At 42.0% G+C, this 16,671-nt stretch overlaps 3 protein-coding genes across 3 annotated transcripts; 1 reads left to right on the plus strand and 2 right to left on the minus strand.

The window, feature by feature from the left end:
* Positions 1-2,089: 2,089 nt before the first annotated feature.
* Positions 2,090-4,031, plus strand: ATC70_006189 (uncharacterized protein; the record flags this gene model as incomplete). Its single annotated transcript, XM_064825468.1, has 5 exons — positions 2,090-2,216; positions 2,282-2,602; positions 2,663-3,398; positions 3,459-3,846; positions 3,918-4,031. 5 exons carry the CDS (start codon positions 2,090-2,092, stop codon positions 4,029-4,031), a joined length of 1,686 nt encoding a protein of 561 aa, XP_064676686.1.
* An 842-nt stretch (positions 4,032-4,873) lies between these two features.
* On the minus strand, positions 4,874-6,534 carry KIP2_2 (Kinesin-like protein kip2; the record flags this gene model as incomplete). The annotated part of the gene is made up of 2 exons (XM_064825469.1): positions 4,874-6,005; positions 6,068-6,534. The coding sequence occupies 2 exons, from the start codon at positions 6,532-6,534 to the stop codon at positions 4,874-4,876; spliced, it is 1,599 nt and encodes a 532-aa protein (XP_064676687.1).
* A 3,230-nt stretch (positions 6,535-9,764) lies between these two features.
* Positions 9,765-16,577, minus strand: KIP2_3 (Kinesin-like protein kip2; the record flags this gene model as incomplete). The annotated part of the gene is made up of 5 exons (XM_064825470.1): positions 9,765-10,348; positions 10,405-10,482; positions 10,542-11,219; positions 11,277-16,340; positions 16,394-16,577. The coding sequence occupies 5 exons, from the start codon at positions 16,575-16,577 to the stop codon at positions 9,765-9,767; spliced, it is 6,588 nt and encodes a 2,195-aa protein (XP_064676688.1).
* Between the last annotated feature and the right edge of the window lie 94 nt (positions 16,578-16,671).

Raw genomic sequence — 16,671 nt, forward strand, 5'->3', positions numbered from 1 at the left:
ATGCGTCTTGAAAAGCACTCCAAGAAGGCTTAAAGAAGCATAGGATGATCATCGCAAATCACATAGTCGAATCTGGCAGAATAGATAAATCAAGTCGATTTTGATCAAAATTTTACCAATCTTGAGCAGAGATTCGTCTGAGCCGGAATTGCTTTCTGCACGCAGCTAGCTGCTTGCTAGCAAAATCGATGTCGTTTGTATCATCAAAGCGATGGATGCTACCAAAATTATTAGAAAGACGAAAGCGCATTTCCGTGCCCAATAGGTGTACAACAGTCAACCATATATGAAAAGATAACATTATTGCCCTCTTTAGAATAGCATACAATGCTTGGATCGCTGAACATTGGTTGATATATACTAAAATCAGACCTTTTGACCTTAATCGAATAACCTCTACAGCGTTTATAAAGCTGTGTATGGCAAAAGGCAATAAAATACAATAGTTTCGTTTGTCTTATATCTTTTTGTTAAAGTGGGATGACTTTCATGCGCTAAATGACACGGTGTATTGCTCTGAATATTTGCACATGAACTGATCAAGCTACGCTTGCCCAGCCATTGCTTAGCTCCCCGCCTTTGGCTTGAATTTCAACATTCTCAGTCTTAAAATAGCATCAATAGTATGACAAATGCTGTAAAACATGGAAGTCAAGTGTAATATGATTTCATAATCACTTCCTGATCCTTGATTGCTCTTCTTTTTTTTTTTTTTTTTACATTGGCTTAGACTATTGCGATTCGCATCTATGTGGGAAAAAAAAGAACCGAATTCATCTCTTAATGATTACACTGCAAAAGAAAATTCCTGTCGTATAGCACAAGGTCCCAACAACTACCAAATGTTGAAATTAATTCGACCTGATACTTTCCTCCCAAAAGGAAGTTATATGGAAAGTCTTTTCTTTGCCTTGTATTAAGATCCCGAAAACCCTGAGGTCCCTAATTATTTATACCAGGGGAACAAAACTAGTGATTTGTAGCCCGAATGCATGGAGAAAGCCCAGATCTTTTTTCGATTGCAAACTATCTGCCACACAGCATCTTAATAAGGTTACTTTTCCACACTTTTTTTAAAGGCGACTGGATCACTCCATCATTTAGGTTGAATCCCCGTATTACAAGTGAAAAAAAGGTGCACTATTATAGCCTTTGGACCGAGTTACATCTGGAAGGAGCTTGACAATAGTAGTAACTATCGTGCAACTTGAAAAAAAAAACGCAACTAATGAAGATGCATTAACTGTTTCCAGCTCTCAATCCAGTATCCTTTTGTGGGTTGATTTGACCACTCATGCTACCAGAGAATTGCTTGCCTGTTTTGTTTCTCAACATTTGGTGTCTCATCATCCAACATGGTCGCGGAATTTCAATGAGAGCTTTACTGTAGAAGATGATGAGAGGCATTCCCGTACATTTGAAAGCTTGGGGATCGTCCATGTAGTCTCGCATTGGTAAAACAGATCTATAAATATGGCACATACATCAGAATTAAACATGCGTCCCTCAACATTTGCCAGTAAGTCTGGCTATAGCAGGATGTGCAATGTCGTATATAGTTTAAAGCTATTTTTTAACCTTCTCTTAATGAATGCACCAATCATTTCTAATCCAATATCACAGTTACATGCAATGTGTTCGTATTTGTGTCTTCGATTCATTTGAGGAGATGTTACAAGCTTATATATTTGTAATAAATGAAGCCCACTTACAAAGAAGATCGCCAACAGATGCAATGAATGTGCTCATGTCAGTGGACCATCTGCACTCTTAAAAGATAGATTGCCATCACAGTATAGTAGGGCGCATTATGCGATGTTGACGCTGCATTTCATTAGTAAATCTATCAAAGTAACTGGATCTTTCTTTTTCAGTTTTTTTTTCTTGTATCCCGTTAAAATAACCCAAGAAAGACAGGAAGAAAACCGGGCTATCGTTGTAGGAACGAAAATCGAAAAGGCTGATTATTTTTAGCTTTTCTACTTCAGCTAACTGCTTCTTGTAATCCCTTTTTTCTCTCTTACCATCCTCCTCCATAGACTCGCAAGTACCATCTATATTTTCTAAGCCTAAAACGAGCAGCATTGCAATGGAGAAGGGCTTTCATCTTCAGAAATCAACAATCAGTCAAAAACAATCCAACATCAGCGATAGAGACCCATCATTATTCAGTAACAACATTAATACATCATTACCAACCGAGCACAGCGCCAATGGTAGAAAACACAAATCATATTCTAAACATAAGCCTTAATGCATTTTATTTGATTTGATTACATAGGAACCTCCATGTATGGATATCAAGCTGGCTCACCAAAGCTAGAGCTTGAGAGCAATTATAGCAGGACCCTCTTGAAAAAGGCATTCGCCTCACAATCTCCTGTACCTTACCAACTGCATAATGCGCAACACTGTATACCAGAAAATCAAGAAGAGTTAATTTCACATACATTTGACTTGCATGATGTTATACAGAGATATGGAGACCAGCCTGAAGTGTTAGGCCTAATACTTTCTAGTAAGGTTGAAGAGGATAGAAGGAAGGCGGAAGAGGCTCGACTGCGACAAAAGGAACTTGAATATCTCATTCTCTCAAAACGAGGCAAGCTATTATAAAACTTTATGATATAGTGCAGTATCATTAATATTGTATCATAACTAGATTCTATTGCTATGCAGACAAATCTCAATCGAAATGCCAGTTTCATGGATACTTCAAATAGTCAAACTGAAACTTCAAGGGCAATCGCCTTTAATGGTAAAGGCAAAGCAAGACAATCCTTATCAAGCAACGACAATAAATACTTTCGCTCATCGGCCAACGAATCAATAGAATCACCATACGCAACTGCTGCAAAGGATACCCAAATGAGCAACAATCAGGAGCAGTTATTTGGCGTAGAAGCAAAGCGGAAACGAGAGGCAAATCCAACATATCAACTATCAGATAGTAGCGATTACTTTTCTTCAGCCTACCTTGCTGTTACTCAACCTGAGTCAGCCGCCACTCGAGATAAACGGCATGGCAGTATCAGTCAGTTACGATCGCCAAATAAATCAGCAGCAGGGAGCCCATCTGAAGTGATAAGTCATCAGTTACAGACAAGAGATCATCTCTATTCCCGTAGAGATTCCAACAATTACACACCGACATTGCCTAGATCACCATATGAAGAAAAGCCCTTTTTAGATACTATAGGAACGAATACATTACCTCCGATTAATGTATCTCTGCAATCACATGGACGAAGAGCAGAATCACCCATGTCCACTTCACACAAAGACGATCCACCCTCGACAAATCTCCCAAAACGATTCAAGAATATAACAACTTTGGATTCATTTGAAGCATCCATTCTAGAGACTCTGCCCTTCGATAATACATCGGATAGATCAAGGTAAAAACTTTTCAAATGAATTCCAAGTCCAATTGATTCACAAACTGCTTGATTTGATAGTGAATCTCTGCAAGATGAAAGGCGATCAAGTGTTCCTACCGAAAGATACTCAGGCAATAAACGAAGCTCCATCACTCTTAACCAACAACGATCCATATCATTAGACGACAATAGCAGTAAAGCCAAGATCCACAACAGTATAGGTGGGCCATCCGACGTACCCAAAAAGCTGCTGCTGCCGCCCAACAATCGTCCAACGAAGCCAATTTGCCCAGACTTGATTAATAGACCACGAAGAAGACGAAGAGAGATGCAGGCCATCAGTATGATTATTGAAACGAGAGAGTTTCCATACAATGACGAGTATGTCTGGAAAAACAATGGAAATACGATACACAAAAATACCGGGCAGAAGAGTATTTACTACAAATGCTCAAATAGCATGATGGTAAGCCATATTTAGTAGCGTACCTGTATTGAATGTGTCTCTAAGTTGATTCTGTTGGGAAAAAAAAATAGGGATGTCCTGTGAATAAAACAGTTACTTTTAGAGACAACGGTGAATATCTGATTAAATATCGAGGCAACCATCTGGATGATTGTAATAAAATTAAGCGAGTCGTTAGCATTTAAGCGCTCAGAAGACATCTATTTACTGCTGATATTGCACGCTATTTACCTGATTGAGCTTCATCTTAATGAACCTACATGGCCTTGGTGGGAGATGGCACTTCGACTCCAAGTCATTTTTACAGATGAACTGGCACACCAAGCTTTTAACGGGAATCCTTTTTCTTCAATTTATTAACCAGATCTTTGCGACATTCCTATAAACATCTAATAATAGTATACTTATAATTTCAAAAAAGCAACCTTTACAGTGCTGATTCCATGTGATCTTGGATAGAACATTGAAGCAAATGTTGATAGATCAAATCAGCCAATTGCATTCAATGCATGGTTTTATTGTAACAGCGCTGTCAAAGCTTCAGCATCCTCGGCAATGTGGTCTGCACTCAATTAATTTCATTCTGCCAAGCTGATTAAAATTGCTACCCACACCAACAAAAAAGGCCTACTGATGGATGCGTTCATCGTAGAGATCAATTCTGCGTTAATTCAACTTTTGCTAGACGGAGAATCTCTCGCACCAATTATACACCCAACTCAAGGTACATTCTACCACTACATCTAATTGTCGTTTATCCTGATTTACCTGTTTCAGGAACACAATGCTTAATATCAAATATAAATCGATAATGGGTACAAAGCTTGTTTACGTCTAAATTCATGTGGAGCATCTCTTCAAGCACTAAGCTTCAAATTAATGTAATGATAAAATGTTACACAAATTGTCTGTGCGTTTTCATTTATTTTGCTAGACAATGGAATCTATGATATATAATAAAAGTAGAAAGAGAGTGAAGTGTAATGATGAGATTTAAATGTTGATTTTACAAGAGATTTGATTTGATTTAAAAAGAGATACCCTCTTCACGCAATTCCTTTTCAATGACATCCATGACGAGTTGAGGATCAGCACGCTCAACATGAGTAACTCTGCGCTCCTTTTCTAATAAGCCATTGAATTCCTTGGGCAAGACGTCCTTGACGAAATCAAAACCAGGAGTAGTCTTCAAAGATGCTTCGACAGCCTCAGAGAACTTGGCAGGGTGAGCAGTAGCCAAACAGACGAGAATATCGGAGCCAGCAGGGTAAGTCTTGATACCAGTGCGTTGGATGTATTCATCAGCAGCGGCAACACCAACAGCAGTATGAGGGTCAAGGACATAAGGAGCTTGATCAGCGTTCTTGGGAACATAGTAAGAGAGAATAGTGGCAGAGGTCTCAACATCAGTGACACGAGCAGCATCAAAGATCTCGCGAGCCTTCAAAACAGCTTCATCAGACACGCGGAAGACACCCTTCTCCTTTAATTCTTGCATCCAGCCATTGACAGTTTGACCAGCCTTGTCGCACAACTCCTCACTATCAGTCTTACCCTTATCAGACTCGGTCTCACGGACAAGATACCATAACAAACGTTCAAAGTTGGAGGAGACTAAGATATCCATAGCAGGAGATAAAGTGGCCTTGACACCACCATCAGCACCAGTTTGCTTCTCGTAGGCTTGAGAGGCAAAGAAACGGCAGAGAATATCGTTTTCGTTGGTGGCGATCAACAACTTGTTGGTAGGAAGCCCCATGCGGTAAGCATAGTAGCCAGCCAAGACATCACCAAAGTTACCAGTAGGCACAGAGAAATCAAACTTGACGGCATCAGCAGATGCAGAGGCAGGATCAATGTTCAATGAGCGTAAGAGAGAAAAGTAGGCTTGGAAATAGTAGACGGTTTGAGCCAAGATACGGGCCCAGTTGATAGAGTTGACAGCACCCAAATGATGACGGTTGTTGAACTCCTTGTTACCGAACAAGTTCTTGACAATATCTTGACAATCGTCGAATGTACCTTCAACAGAGAAATTGTGAACATTTTCATCCAAAACGGTGGTCATTTGAGCCTCCTGAATAGGGCTCACACGGCCATTAGGATGAAGGATGAAGACAGAGACATTCTTTTTGTTACGGAGACCATAAATAGCAGCACTAGATCACAATATAAGTTAGCGTTGCACTCTCTCAATTCCCTTAAATCACACTCAACTTACCTGCCGGTATCCCCGGAAGTAGCACCGACAACAGTCAAGCGATGCGTCTTGCCACCGGCGGGTTCTTTGCTGTTACGACGTTCCAAGAAGTACTCAAAGAGGTTACCAACGAATTGAAGAGCGACATCCTTGAAGGCAAATGTAGGACCATGGAAGAGTTCCAATACATAAAGTCCGTCACGGATCTTGGCAAGAGGAGTAACATCATCAGAACGGAAAGTAGCGTAGGAGCGTTCGACGAGCTTGGTGAGATCAGCACGAGGAATTTCTGAATCGTCAATGAACAAGGACAAGATTTCGACAGCCAATTGTTGGAAGCTGTATTGGGCCCAGGCTTGACGCCAGTTGGCAGGCAAAGCAGGGATTTCTTGAGGAATGAAGAGACCTCCATCAGGGCCGAGACCAGTCATGACGGCCTCCTCGAAAGAGTAGTTCTTGGCTTGTCCACGAGTTGAACGGTATTGCATTTTGTTGATGAGAAAATGGAGAAAAGAGAGAAAGAAATCGGAAATGTCCTTGATTGAATTTATGATAAGATTTTTTTGGATTAAACGATGGTATAATTGGTTGATAAACGTAAAACAGATGCCGTGACTCATTTATAGTACCCACTTGAAGCCATTGGTTGGATTTGGATACTTCAGTTTGACATGTTCCTTGATCGGTTAGTGCCTACTGCCGCCTCAAATGAGGTGGTTTTACTTGAAGATTAGCCTGAAATTGTATCAGAGGTGCTAAATCATATGAAGATCCATATCAAGGTTATGGGATTTGTACACACTAGTTTGATTATAGCCATTGCGGGTATCATTGCTGCCATTGACCCATGGGCATCGGATCTGAGAATCAAGTCTCTTGCTTCCATAGGCCAATTGATAAACATTGAGTAATCTGTATGTGCTATCAAAGAGCTTGCTATTTTACGAACTTTCAATTTCATAGACAAGGAATTTAGGGAGCGATGCTCCGTATGTATAAAACGGTGTTGAGATCAGAAACGGTAAGCCGCTATTCGGGAGCTATGGATATGATAGCAGTTTTCTTGTGCAAATGCCAGCATATGAGTTTTTCTCGAGAGACCTCTTTGTAGCTATCCTATCAAAAAACAGATATCGAAGATGCAGCTAGCTTATCAAGTAGATATTTGGAATTTGTTAGGCAGTAGCGATGGTGATGGTATTTGGTCGAGGTTAAGACACAATGCATATTTGCAATGGCCAGCCATAACGATAAAACTTCCAAGCGTATTTAGATAATAGAGATATCGAGAAACACATGGCGCTCTTAAACCCCAAGTATATGATGAATGAGCACTAATAGTTTACAACATCTTACATCTCATCTATCCGAAAAAAAAAAGCAGCATTTGCTTTAATTTATAGTCGACATGCCCAATATTGGTTACACCATCTTCTGTGGCAAACACCAGACAGTGGCGTCTATTGAAATCAAAGCTCAAGGTATAGTCTTGATAGTTTCGATTGTCTTTAAGGATACAGTATGGAATATCCAGGCACCACTGCTGAAAAATAATTCAAGCTTCACTTCAGATGTTGGTCCAAAACCAAAATGCGAGACCGAATCGAAGTGAAAAACACCTTCTATCCAAGATTACTCTCGAAGTACTTTACATAATCTACAAAGCGTATTAAGAGTCTTGAGCTCTTCTCAAACTCCCCTATCAATTGATGCTAATAACTCGAATATTTTACATCCAAATTATTTCCTAAATTAGTAGAATATTAAATTGCTTATTTAGCCGAATACTTGAATCTCGTATTACCAATTGTCGAAAATAGTAATTTTATATGATAGATTGGACTCCTGTCTCTTTATTTTACTAATATATGTCATGGTAAAAAATGTCATTTTTGCGGTGAAAAACTTGATTGACTGATTTTTGATGATTTCCATGAGTTATCCCTCATGGAAATTATGATGATTTTGGTCAATGAATTTCGACCGCAAAAAAAAATTAAGATAATGCTACAGCAAGTAGGTACTAGTCGAGAGCAATCGATTGGTACCACTCTAACGATCTAAAAGAGCATATACAGTGAGATATAGAGAGCTCCATTCCATCAGATTTTGCTGAATTTTGGTCTGTTATCTTCGCAAAAGAGCTGAAATTGATGTAGTGCTCGGTTTGAGCACGTCGTACTCGTTGGCCCTGACGATATGCGTTTTGGAAAATGGGAGGTGTGATTTGTAATTTAGTTTCGAGGTGGATTATTAGAGTATGGAGCACCAGATTTTGCTGATCGAGCTGAGCACTGTAGCTCTGATTAGGCCAGTCTGGGGGCTACATATCTTAGCCAAGTAAAGCTACGCGTTATGATCCACTCAGATTACCTGATTTCACGGATTTGACATGAATGGCGCTCAGGAAAAAGCAATCTTTTTTAAAAGCGGCCCAGCATGGCCATGAGACGAAACGCGCTTTGCAAAAGAAGAAATTGCACACCATTGAGAATTGTTCTTTTGCACAATTGTTTTGACACCTATCATGCATTTTTTTTTTACATCTCAAGTAGCTGGAAGCTTGGAATGCAAACCTACCAATGATTTGGATAATGAAACGACCAGGAAAGTGCATTTTTGTATCTATCCCGCAGCTTCCAGTTCCCACTTTTTTTATTGTCTGCTAAATAGATGGAGCCTTGCAGTCGTTCTCGATTCGTGGTTTGCCAGGTGCTGACAGTAGCCCTGTAATTTTTTCGTTGCAAAGAACGGGAGAAAATGCCTCAATTTGCTCTTTAACATAATATAATAAGCATAAAAACTGTAGTGAAGAAGACAAGTGCACCCATCAGGGTTTGCCAACTGCCAACGAGATGCGGTCATCATTCTCAATGAATATTCTGATACATATTTTAAGAAGATCCTCATCACATACCAAAATTACTTCTTATTAGCCAGTGGCAATAACCTCTTTTAAACGAATCAATGAATCGCATAATACCTGCTTGATGAAATGCTGCAGATCATGATTGGGAAGTTAGGGTTATGTATATTTTGGTGGTGAGTCAGGTTGACGGACGTTGTCAAATATAAGAATGCCCAAAAAAAGCAAAAGAAAGTATTCAGGCTAAGACATAGTCCTTTCGACTTGATAATCCCTACCTACTAATCAGTATCCCAATCATCATTGTCATCATCAGCAACAGCGCCGCCGCCGGCCGCCGCCAAAATTTATTCAAACGCTAGATGAAAGCAATGGTTTGGCACTACTCTGGCAGTCTAAAAAAGTTTTCAACATGAGTAATCACTGCTCACATGTATTCATACTTTGCTGTGTTTTGCATATTTTTCAATCTTAAGCGGCAGCGCTTACATTCTATGAGCTTGTATATGAATTGTTCCTATTGAAACAGACATGGAGCATCGTAGTAGAATTAGATCCACAGTTAGGAGGAAGGGCTATAAAAATTTATCGATTGAATGCTTAAATCTACTTGAGATAGCAAATCCTTATTACATCTGAACTGAAATGTGTTCGGTAATAGCCCGTCGTCATTGAGCGTAGCGAGATCAAACCGCAGGTAGTCAATGATATAAGGTACAGTAGAATATGAACAGGCGCTGATCTCCTTCCATACCTTTAGGCCTCGTTAAGTCCAATTCATAGCCAATGACAATGTTAAAATGTAATAATGCGCTATTCGATATATGATCAAACAAGTTTATTCACTATTATTTAGTTATAACACTTTCTAATACGTTTGTACATTTGAGAGAGATTAGTATCATTTTGATATGCGTTCGGAATCTTTTCCAGCTTTTGCAACACAGGCTCCAACACAGTTTGGCAGGCTGCTTTCAAAGTGATGATGACGGATTTGGATGTTTGAAACAGAGCTTGTTGCAACAAGATGACATTCTCATTGGCATCATCGCTACGATCACAAGGACTGAAGTGTTGGATGCGCGTAATAGACTCTGTGCGCAGGTAGTATTCCAAATGTCTCCAGAGAATGTAGACGGCATTTTCAATCGTAAACAAGAGATCGTTCATTTCTTTGGCCTTGAGTTTGCAACGATTGGTGATCTCTGTAGTGAGTAGTTGCGTCTTTTGGGTGGGATTCAAGCTGTCGTATTGGATACCCAGTCGTTTGTGAATTGCGGTTTGTGCCAGCTCAAGAATCTCCTCGTACTTTAAAGAGCCAACATTGTTCTTTTGAGAACAGAGAGACTCGAATTCTGCAATGACTGTGGTGAGCTTTTTATCGGTAAACGAGATGCATGCGACAAGCGTTGTCAACGAAGGTGTGGTAGATGACGCTATCAAGCAAACAAGTTAGTTGATGCACAGTGAGATGACGGGATAAATCACATACCTTTACGCAATGAATTGGGTGCACGATTCTTGATGGAATCGAGGGTATTTGCAAAGATGGGTTTGAATAACTCGCCCTCTACAGTTGTCACCAAGTTAAATATCGACATGCTAATATGAGCTTATACGAATGCTTACCTTGCTTCTTGACTATTCTAAATGTCGATGCCTCGGCGTAGGACAACAGATTGTTGATGATGTCCACAATGTATTTATCGGCTTTAGCAACGAGTATGGATCCCATTTCATAGTTGTTTACAGTAGCAGGCACCTTCTCAGTCGCCCATTTCTCTTCTTCCTCATTGGTAGGCACGACAACCGAGGCCCAGTTTCTCGACAGGCAATACTTGGTAATCAAGTTCATCATGGCAGAATCTATCGTGTCCAGTCCTCTTTCCTCTAAACCCACAAAATAATCGCGCTGACAGCTCAATTGGAAGACCAAGGATGTGGTCAATTGCAGTATGTACAAGGCGGAGAGCGTGGTTTGCTTGTTTTGATCCTTTAAGATGTGCAGCAGAATGCTTTGCTTCTTGACCCATTCTTCAAACTTGAGCATGTCGTATGCCATAAAGTCGTTCATCTTGTCTTTGAGCATCACGTTAACTAGCTCCAAGATGGGAATCAACAAGCGTCTATAGCGCTTCAAGGCGTTGGGGTTGTTGTCGTTATCAGGTTGAACAGCCATGAATGTGCAGTTGTTGAGCGTTTGAAGCAGACCGTTGTTCAGCAGCAGAGAGGCGCCTTCCGTGTTCAAAGCAATTTGCATCAAGAACGAGATCTTGGCCTCGTGGATATTCAGTGGAGTCAAAGGGGCTACAGGTATACATGTTGGTCAATACCATGTCAAATGAGTAACCTTGAAAAACTTACCATCACGATCCTCAACAATATACAGCAACGTCTCATTGGAGCTTTCGATGGCTTCAATAGCGTACTTGAGAAATGCACTTTTTACCAAAAGTTGGAGCATCTCTGAGCGTCCCTCTTCGTTCAAGAGAACATAGATGGCTTCTAAAGCAGCATAGGCGGTTGTCTTGTAATCATCGAAGCCTTCACGAGCATCCTTGCACATGATGTTTAAGAGAGACCTGTCGCTATCGTCCTTGAACAGTTGCACCATTTGAGTACGGAACAGCTCTTGCAAGCTATCGTTGCAGTTGGAAACATCACCATCATCGGGTGCAATGTATTGCAATAGATTGACGAGAGCAGAGTACATGGTACTGCGAACACCTCGAGAGGTCTTTTCCTTGCAAGTACAGTTGATGATCATGACAAACACGTTACGCAGCTTGTCCACAGGCAGTTTGGCACTCGTACTGGTAAACATGGGAGGTGTCACTTGAAGAATGGCCTGACGGCGTTTGTCTTCTCTCAGGCGCGTCAACAAGCTGAGCACAACTTGACTCAAGCCCTTGAGAATATCGACATGAAGACCTGTATCACTTTCCAGCTTGGGTAGCAAAACGTTCAGCAAGTCGTAAATGATGCGCTCACGAGCTTCAAAGGTGAAAGATTCAAAGCAATCAGAAATGGTGATTTCCACAACCTGCTTCCATGCACGTAGACAATGCAAACGACCATAAGAAATGTCGCGATGACGATTCTCTGCCATGAGTTGTTTCAAAACAGCACCCATCTCCATTTCCATCTTGGTGCGGTCCACATCAGATAAGCACTTGGCACTGGGATCCGTGAGTTGGTATTGGCGCAATGTCTTATAAACGTTGCGAATGTCGTAAACTTCGTATTCACCCAATTTCTTGACAAGATGCTTCTTGGGGTCAAACCCTTCAAAGTAAGTAAACGTATCGTCCTTTTGAGCAGCAGCAGCAGCAGCATCATCCAGTTGGTCGATCCAAGTAAAATCCAGAGAATTGATGATTTCGACTAGATTCCACAAGGGCTGTTCATAGCCATGTTCTGTACCAGCAGAAGCCAGCTGCATGGACTTGAGTTTGTCTGTGAGGCTTGCACTGTCTTCATCAGAGGGAATGCCGTACATCAAGTTGAGTAATTGGGTGGATTCAGATTTCAGTGGTGTTCCAGCGAGTTGGTGTAAATCCAATGCAATCAATTTCAACAGCCAGGCACGTTGATTCAAGACACTCACCAAGGTCAAGTAATCCGTCTTGACACGCGTTTGGTCAGCAGAGATCAGTTCACCGGCGAAGTTAGGCTCTACCACAGACACACAGCTTTCCAGACGACATGAAATAGCTTGGAACTGCTTCAGCATGAAATCGTCTCCACCACGAAGGTATTGTAATGTAATGCGAGAGGTGGATTCACGAGCACACAGCTTGTAAATCAATTGAAAGCACTTTTCTGCTAATACAGGGTGTGTCTGAATCAACGTGGATTGCTCAGTGTCTTCACCATCATCGTCCTTGTCTGTGTCCATGCCAGTTTTCACCATAGATAAGATAGACAGCAAACAGGCTAAACGAGCGCGTTTATCAGTGACCAGGGAACTCTGTTGAATACTCTTGATAGTAGGGTCTTGCACATCGTAGCCTAACAAAAACTCGGCAATGGTAGGAGAAGGCACTTCCTTACCCATGCTCTTCAGCAGAATATCCAGGATACCAATACGCACGGATGCAGTGTAACTGTAGCACTCTGTTTCATCACTTTCATATCTATACACGTTGCTCATGGTCTTTTCAGCAAGCCAGAATGGAATGGTGTTGAAATCGTATTCATAGTCATCGTACGTTGTGATTTCTGCCGTGTCAATCTCGAGACGCTCGCCAAATCCAAAGACAATTTCATTAGCACTGTCACTGGAGAGCAAGATGCCTGCTAAACGAGAACCCAAACCACCGATAGGCACATTGATATGTTGAGGGAACTTGATGTAGACAGAGTCGTCTTCAGGGGCAGAAGCAAGGCTTTCCAGCACCGAGATGCTTAAACGGCAGATATCTTGATAGTCTTCGCAATTCACCATCAATGCGATTTGGACAATGACTTGAGTGTTGTACAGCATGTGGCTAGCAAGCGAGCGCAACTCGGCAGGAGGCGATGGGAAGGTATATGGACCCAATTTGAACTGACCCATGGGCAAGTCTTGCGCGTCTTGTTTCAGTTGAGGTATGAGCACATTGACGAACATGTTTTGCACACTAAACACCTTGGAAAAGATGCGCAAACAACGTGCCATGGCATTCTTCAAGTGCATGTTCTTGCTGCCATATTTTGTCTTGCAGTTGGATGCAAAGGCGTCTTTGCCCTTTTCCACAATCTTGAACATTTCTTGGATCAAGGAACCACCCGATAGAATGCGAATGAGGATATCGAAACCAGGATGAGAGACGCAAGCCAAAAGAGCGTGTTGCAGATCAGTAGAGGGTCTCTTACCAGCAGACATATTGGTACTGACAGTGCCTTCCAAGAGAGTGGTATAGCTGGCAATGGATTGGGGGACGTCCTTGCTGGCATAGTAAATGTAATCACACAGGGGCTGGATATTGAACGCCAAGATACTGTTCTCCACAACCTTCAAGCACGCATCTGTCAGTTGCCACTTGATTTCAGGGGAAACGTACTGCTGGTGCTTGAGGTTGAGCAAGATGTGATCAATGACAAGCGACATGTAAGGTGCTGTTCCAGGAGAACGATGGTTGTCATGGCCCAAACAGAAGGGGATGGAGTTGGCAGTAGGTACAAAGCCAGACACGAGTTGATCTCTTTTGCTTTCTGTGTGGATCAATGAAGAAAATAGATTCAGTACAGACATGGTTTCCGTGTAGAGTCGTCTATTCTTTTCATCCGAATATTCACGCACAAAACCAGCAGGTTGTTCAGGCAAATAGTAAGTAGGTGTAGGTCTGGCTGGTTTGCTGCCACTGCTACCTGCTGTCGCTGCTGCGGATGCTTTGCTGATGATGTCTTGAGCTTGTCGTTTTTGAGCTGCTGTAGCACCATCGCTGGCAAGTGCTGTTGCTAAGGGTGCTGCTTTATTGTAATTTGCTGCTTCAGTAGGGGCCTTGGCTGCCATGGTTTTCTCGGGAAGGATCATATCAGAGTACTCCAATGTATTCCACACTTGCAAGCTGATGGTCTCTCCAACATGGTTGATACCACCACCCCAGTTGGAACAAAAAGCAGACAGGAGATTGTACAGGGCAGCACGGAATCGAGTAGAAGTAGGGCAGCTGATCATGGCAACAATGGATTCATGGGCCTTGAGCACAGGATTAGACCAGATATCCAGACGTGCCTGATCTGAGTATTGCACAACTTGCTGACAGACATACAAGAACTTACACAAGGTGATCTCTTCTTGCAGTGGCATAGTAGGGGGCTCCTCTTCCGTGGCTGCTCTTTCCGTGTACAGTTTAGAATAGAATTGAAGTGCACTAAACAGCTTTCCCCACGAGAACAAATGACTTGCCATAATATCACCTTCTGCAATACCCATTTTGAGGAAATTGTGGGCCAGTGGAGCACATTGTTCGCCTATTGAGATGCTGCCCAAAAAGTCAAATATAGCAGCAAGGTCTTGCGCTGTCTTGAATTCGAGAACCCATGGTAAGAAGGTAGACAGTACATTGGCATGATCCCAGAACTGGAGACCTGCATTGAGACGGTCTCTGAAGATGCTGGCCATTAATGTCAAGAATTTCTGCAGGCTGTGAGCAAAGGCGACCTCTTCCGAGTTAGTGGCTGCATCTGCTTGTTGCGTGCTAGGTGTCATCTTTTTCAAGTTGCTAAAGATATCAGACATGTTCAAGATGAAGGATTCTGTCAATAGTTGCAATTCTTCAACGACAAACTTTTGGAAATCCAGTGCCGTGTCAGCTACGAACTTGGTATAGTCGTTGGGGTCCACAATCAAGCCATCCACTGCCATAGCCTGAGAGCTATCCACATCCATGTCATCTGTTCCAATGATGCTCTTTCTGTCAGCAGCGTCCGTCAAATTTTGCTTGAAATACAATAGATAATCGTTCAAGAATCCAAATACGTCTAATGCTAGCGCTGATTCCACAAATTCCACTCGGTTGGCCTTGCCCATAGACAGTGTGTTTTCGACGATGCTAGGCTGTGTAGCACTCATCTCTGACAAGGTGAGTGCCCAGCGAACTTCGACTGTGGCCTTGAGTGTGTTCACTTTCCATGGTTTTGTAGTCATGTGTAGATGTATGTTTTTGAGGTAAGCGTTGTTGGTGGTGAAGCTCTGTTTGGCTGGTTGTTTGCGTTGAAGGGACAAAGCAGAGAGCAAAGCGACAATGATATATGAACAGGTGGCATCCGAGAGATTGGCAGACTGTGCCTTGCTGATGATGGCTAATAAATCAGCTTCGTTCAACCAGAATAACGAACTGGTGTGATATAAGATTTCGACCAGGTAAACACGTTCATCTGTCAGCTTGTCGATACGCATAGATGTGGTCTGTCTGTCAAATTTGAGTTCATGTTGAGGTGGTTGCTCCTGCTGTGGCTGCTGCTGTTGAGGCTGTTGGAATAAGGATGATGTAGCAGGTTGTGGTGGTTTGTTGGCATTGGCATTAGCCGCCATGGCAGTTGCTGTAGATGCCAGCATGCCCGTTTTTGACAGCGAATGGATCATGGCCGTCAATTCCTTTTCTGTATTCAATATCTTTTGTACAAAGTTCGTGGTGCTGTCTGCGACGATATCAGCCATAAAGTTGTAAAATACGCTTGTCAGTTGAGTATCCACAGTGTCGTCTTTTGTCGCCTCCAACAACACAATCAAAATAGTCAAAATGTAGCCCCTTTCTTCGTGATACAGGTACACAGCAGCATCCAGGTTGGTTGAGTTCATAGCAGGTGCCTTTCTGATGCCCTCTAACAGATATCGAGATGCCTCAAATTCATCCATGTCCAATTGGTCTGACAAGAAGAGTGCCTCCTTGACGAAATCATCATTGACTCTGTATTCTCTGCCATTGACGGTAGTTTTGCCTAGGCCATCACTTTCAACACCACGCTCATTATAGGCACTACAAGCGACTTACCAGACTGGACCACGCTACGGTGTTCTTTGCTCTTGGGCGGGTTATCCAGAAGCTTGATGATGTGTGATTTATTCGCCTCCAATTGATCTCTGAGATGCATGGCCGTGCTTAAAGAGCATGTGGCATTTCTGTCTCTACATATCTGATCTAGCAAGGTACGCAACTCTACAGTGAGGCTGGTCATGTTCTAAAGGTAGGTGCGTATTGATGAAAAGAAGAAGGAAAAAATATTTTTTGATAGCTTTAGTTGAAATTGATGTGGATTTTGGTACGCGAAT

This window comes from Mucor velutinosus (assembly GCF_035048745.1).
Source record: "Mucor velutinosus strain NIH1002 chromosome Unknown tig00001545, whole genome shotgun sequence".
Classification (NCBI taxonomy): domain Eukaryota; kingdom Fungi; phylum Mucoromycota; class Mucoromycetes; order Mucorales; family Mucoraceae; genus Mucor; species Mucor velutinosus.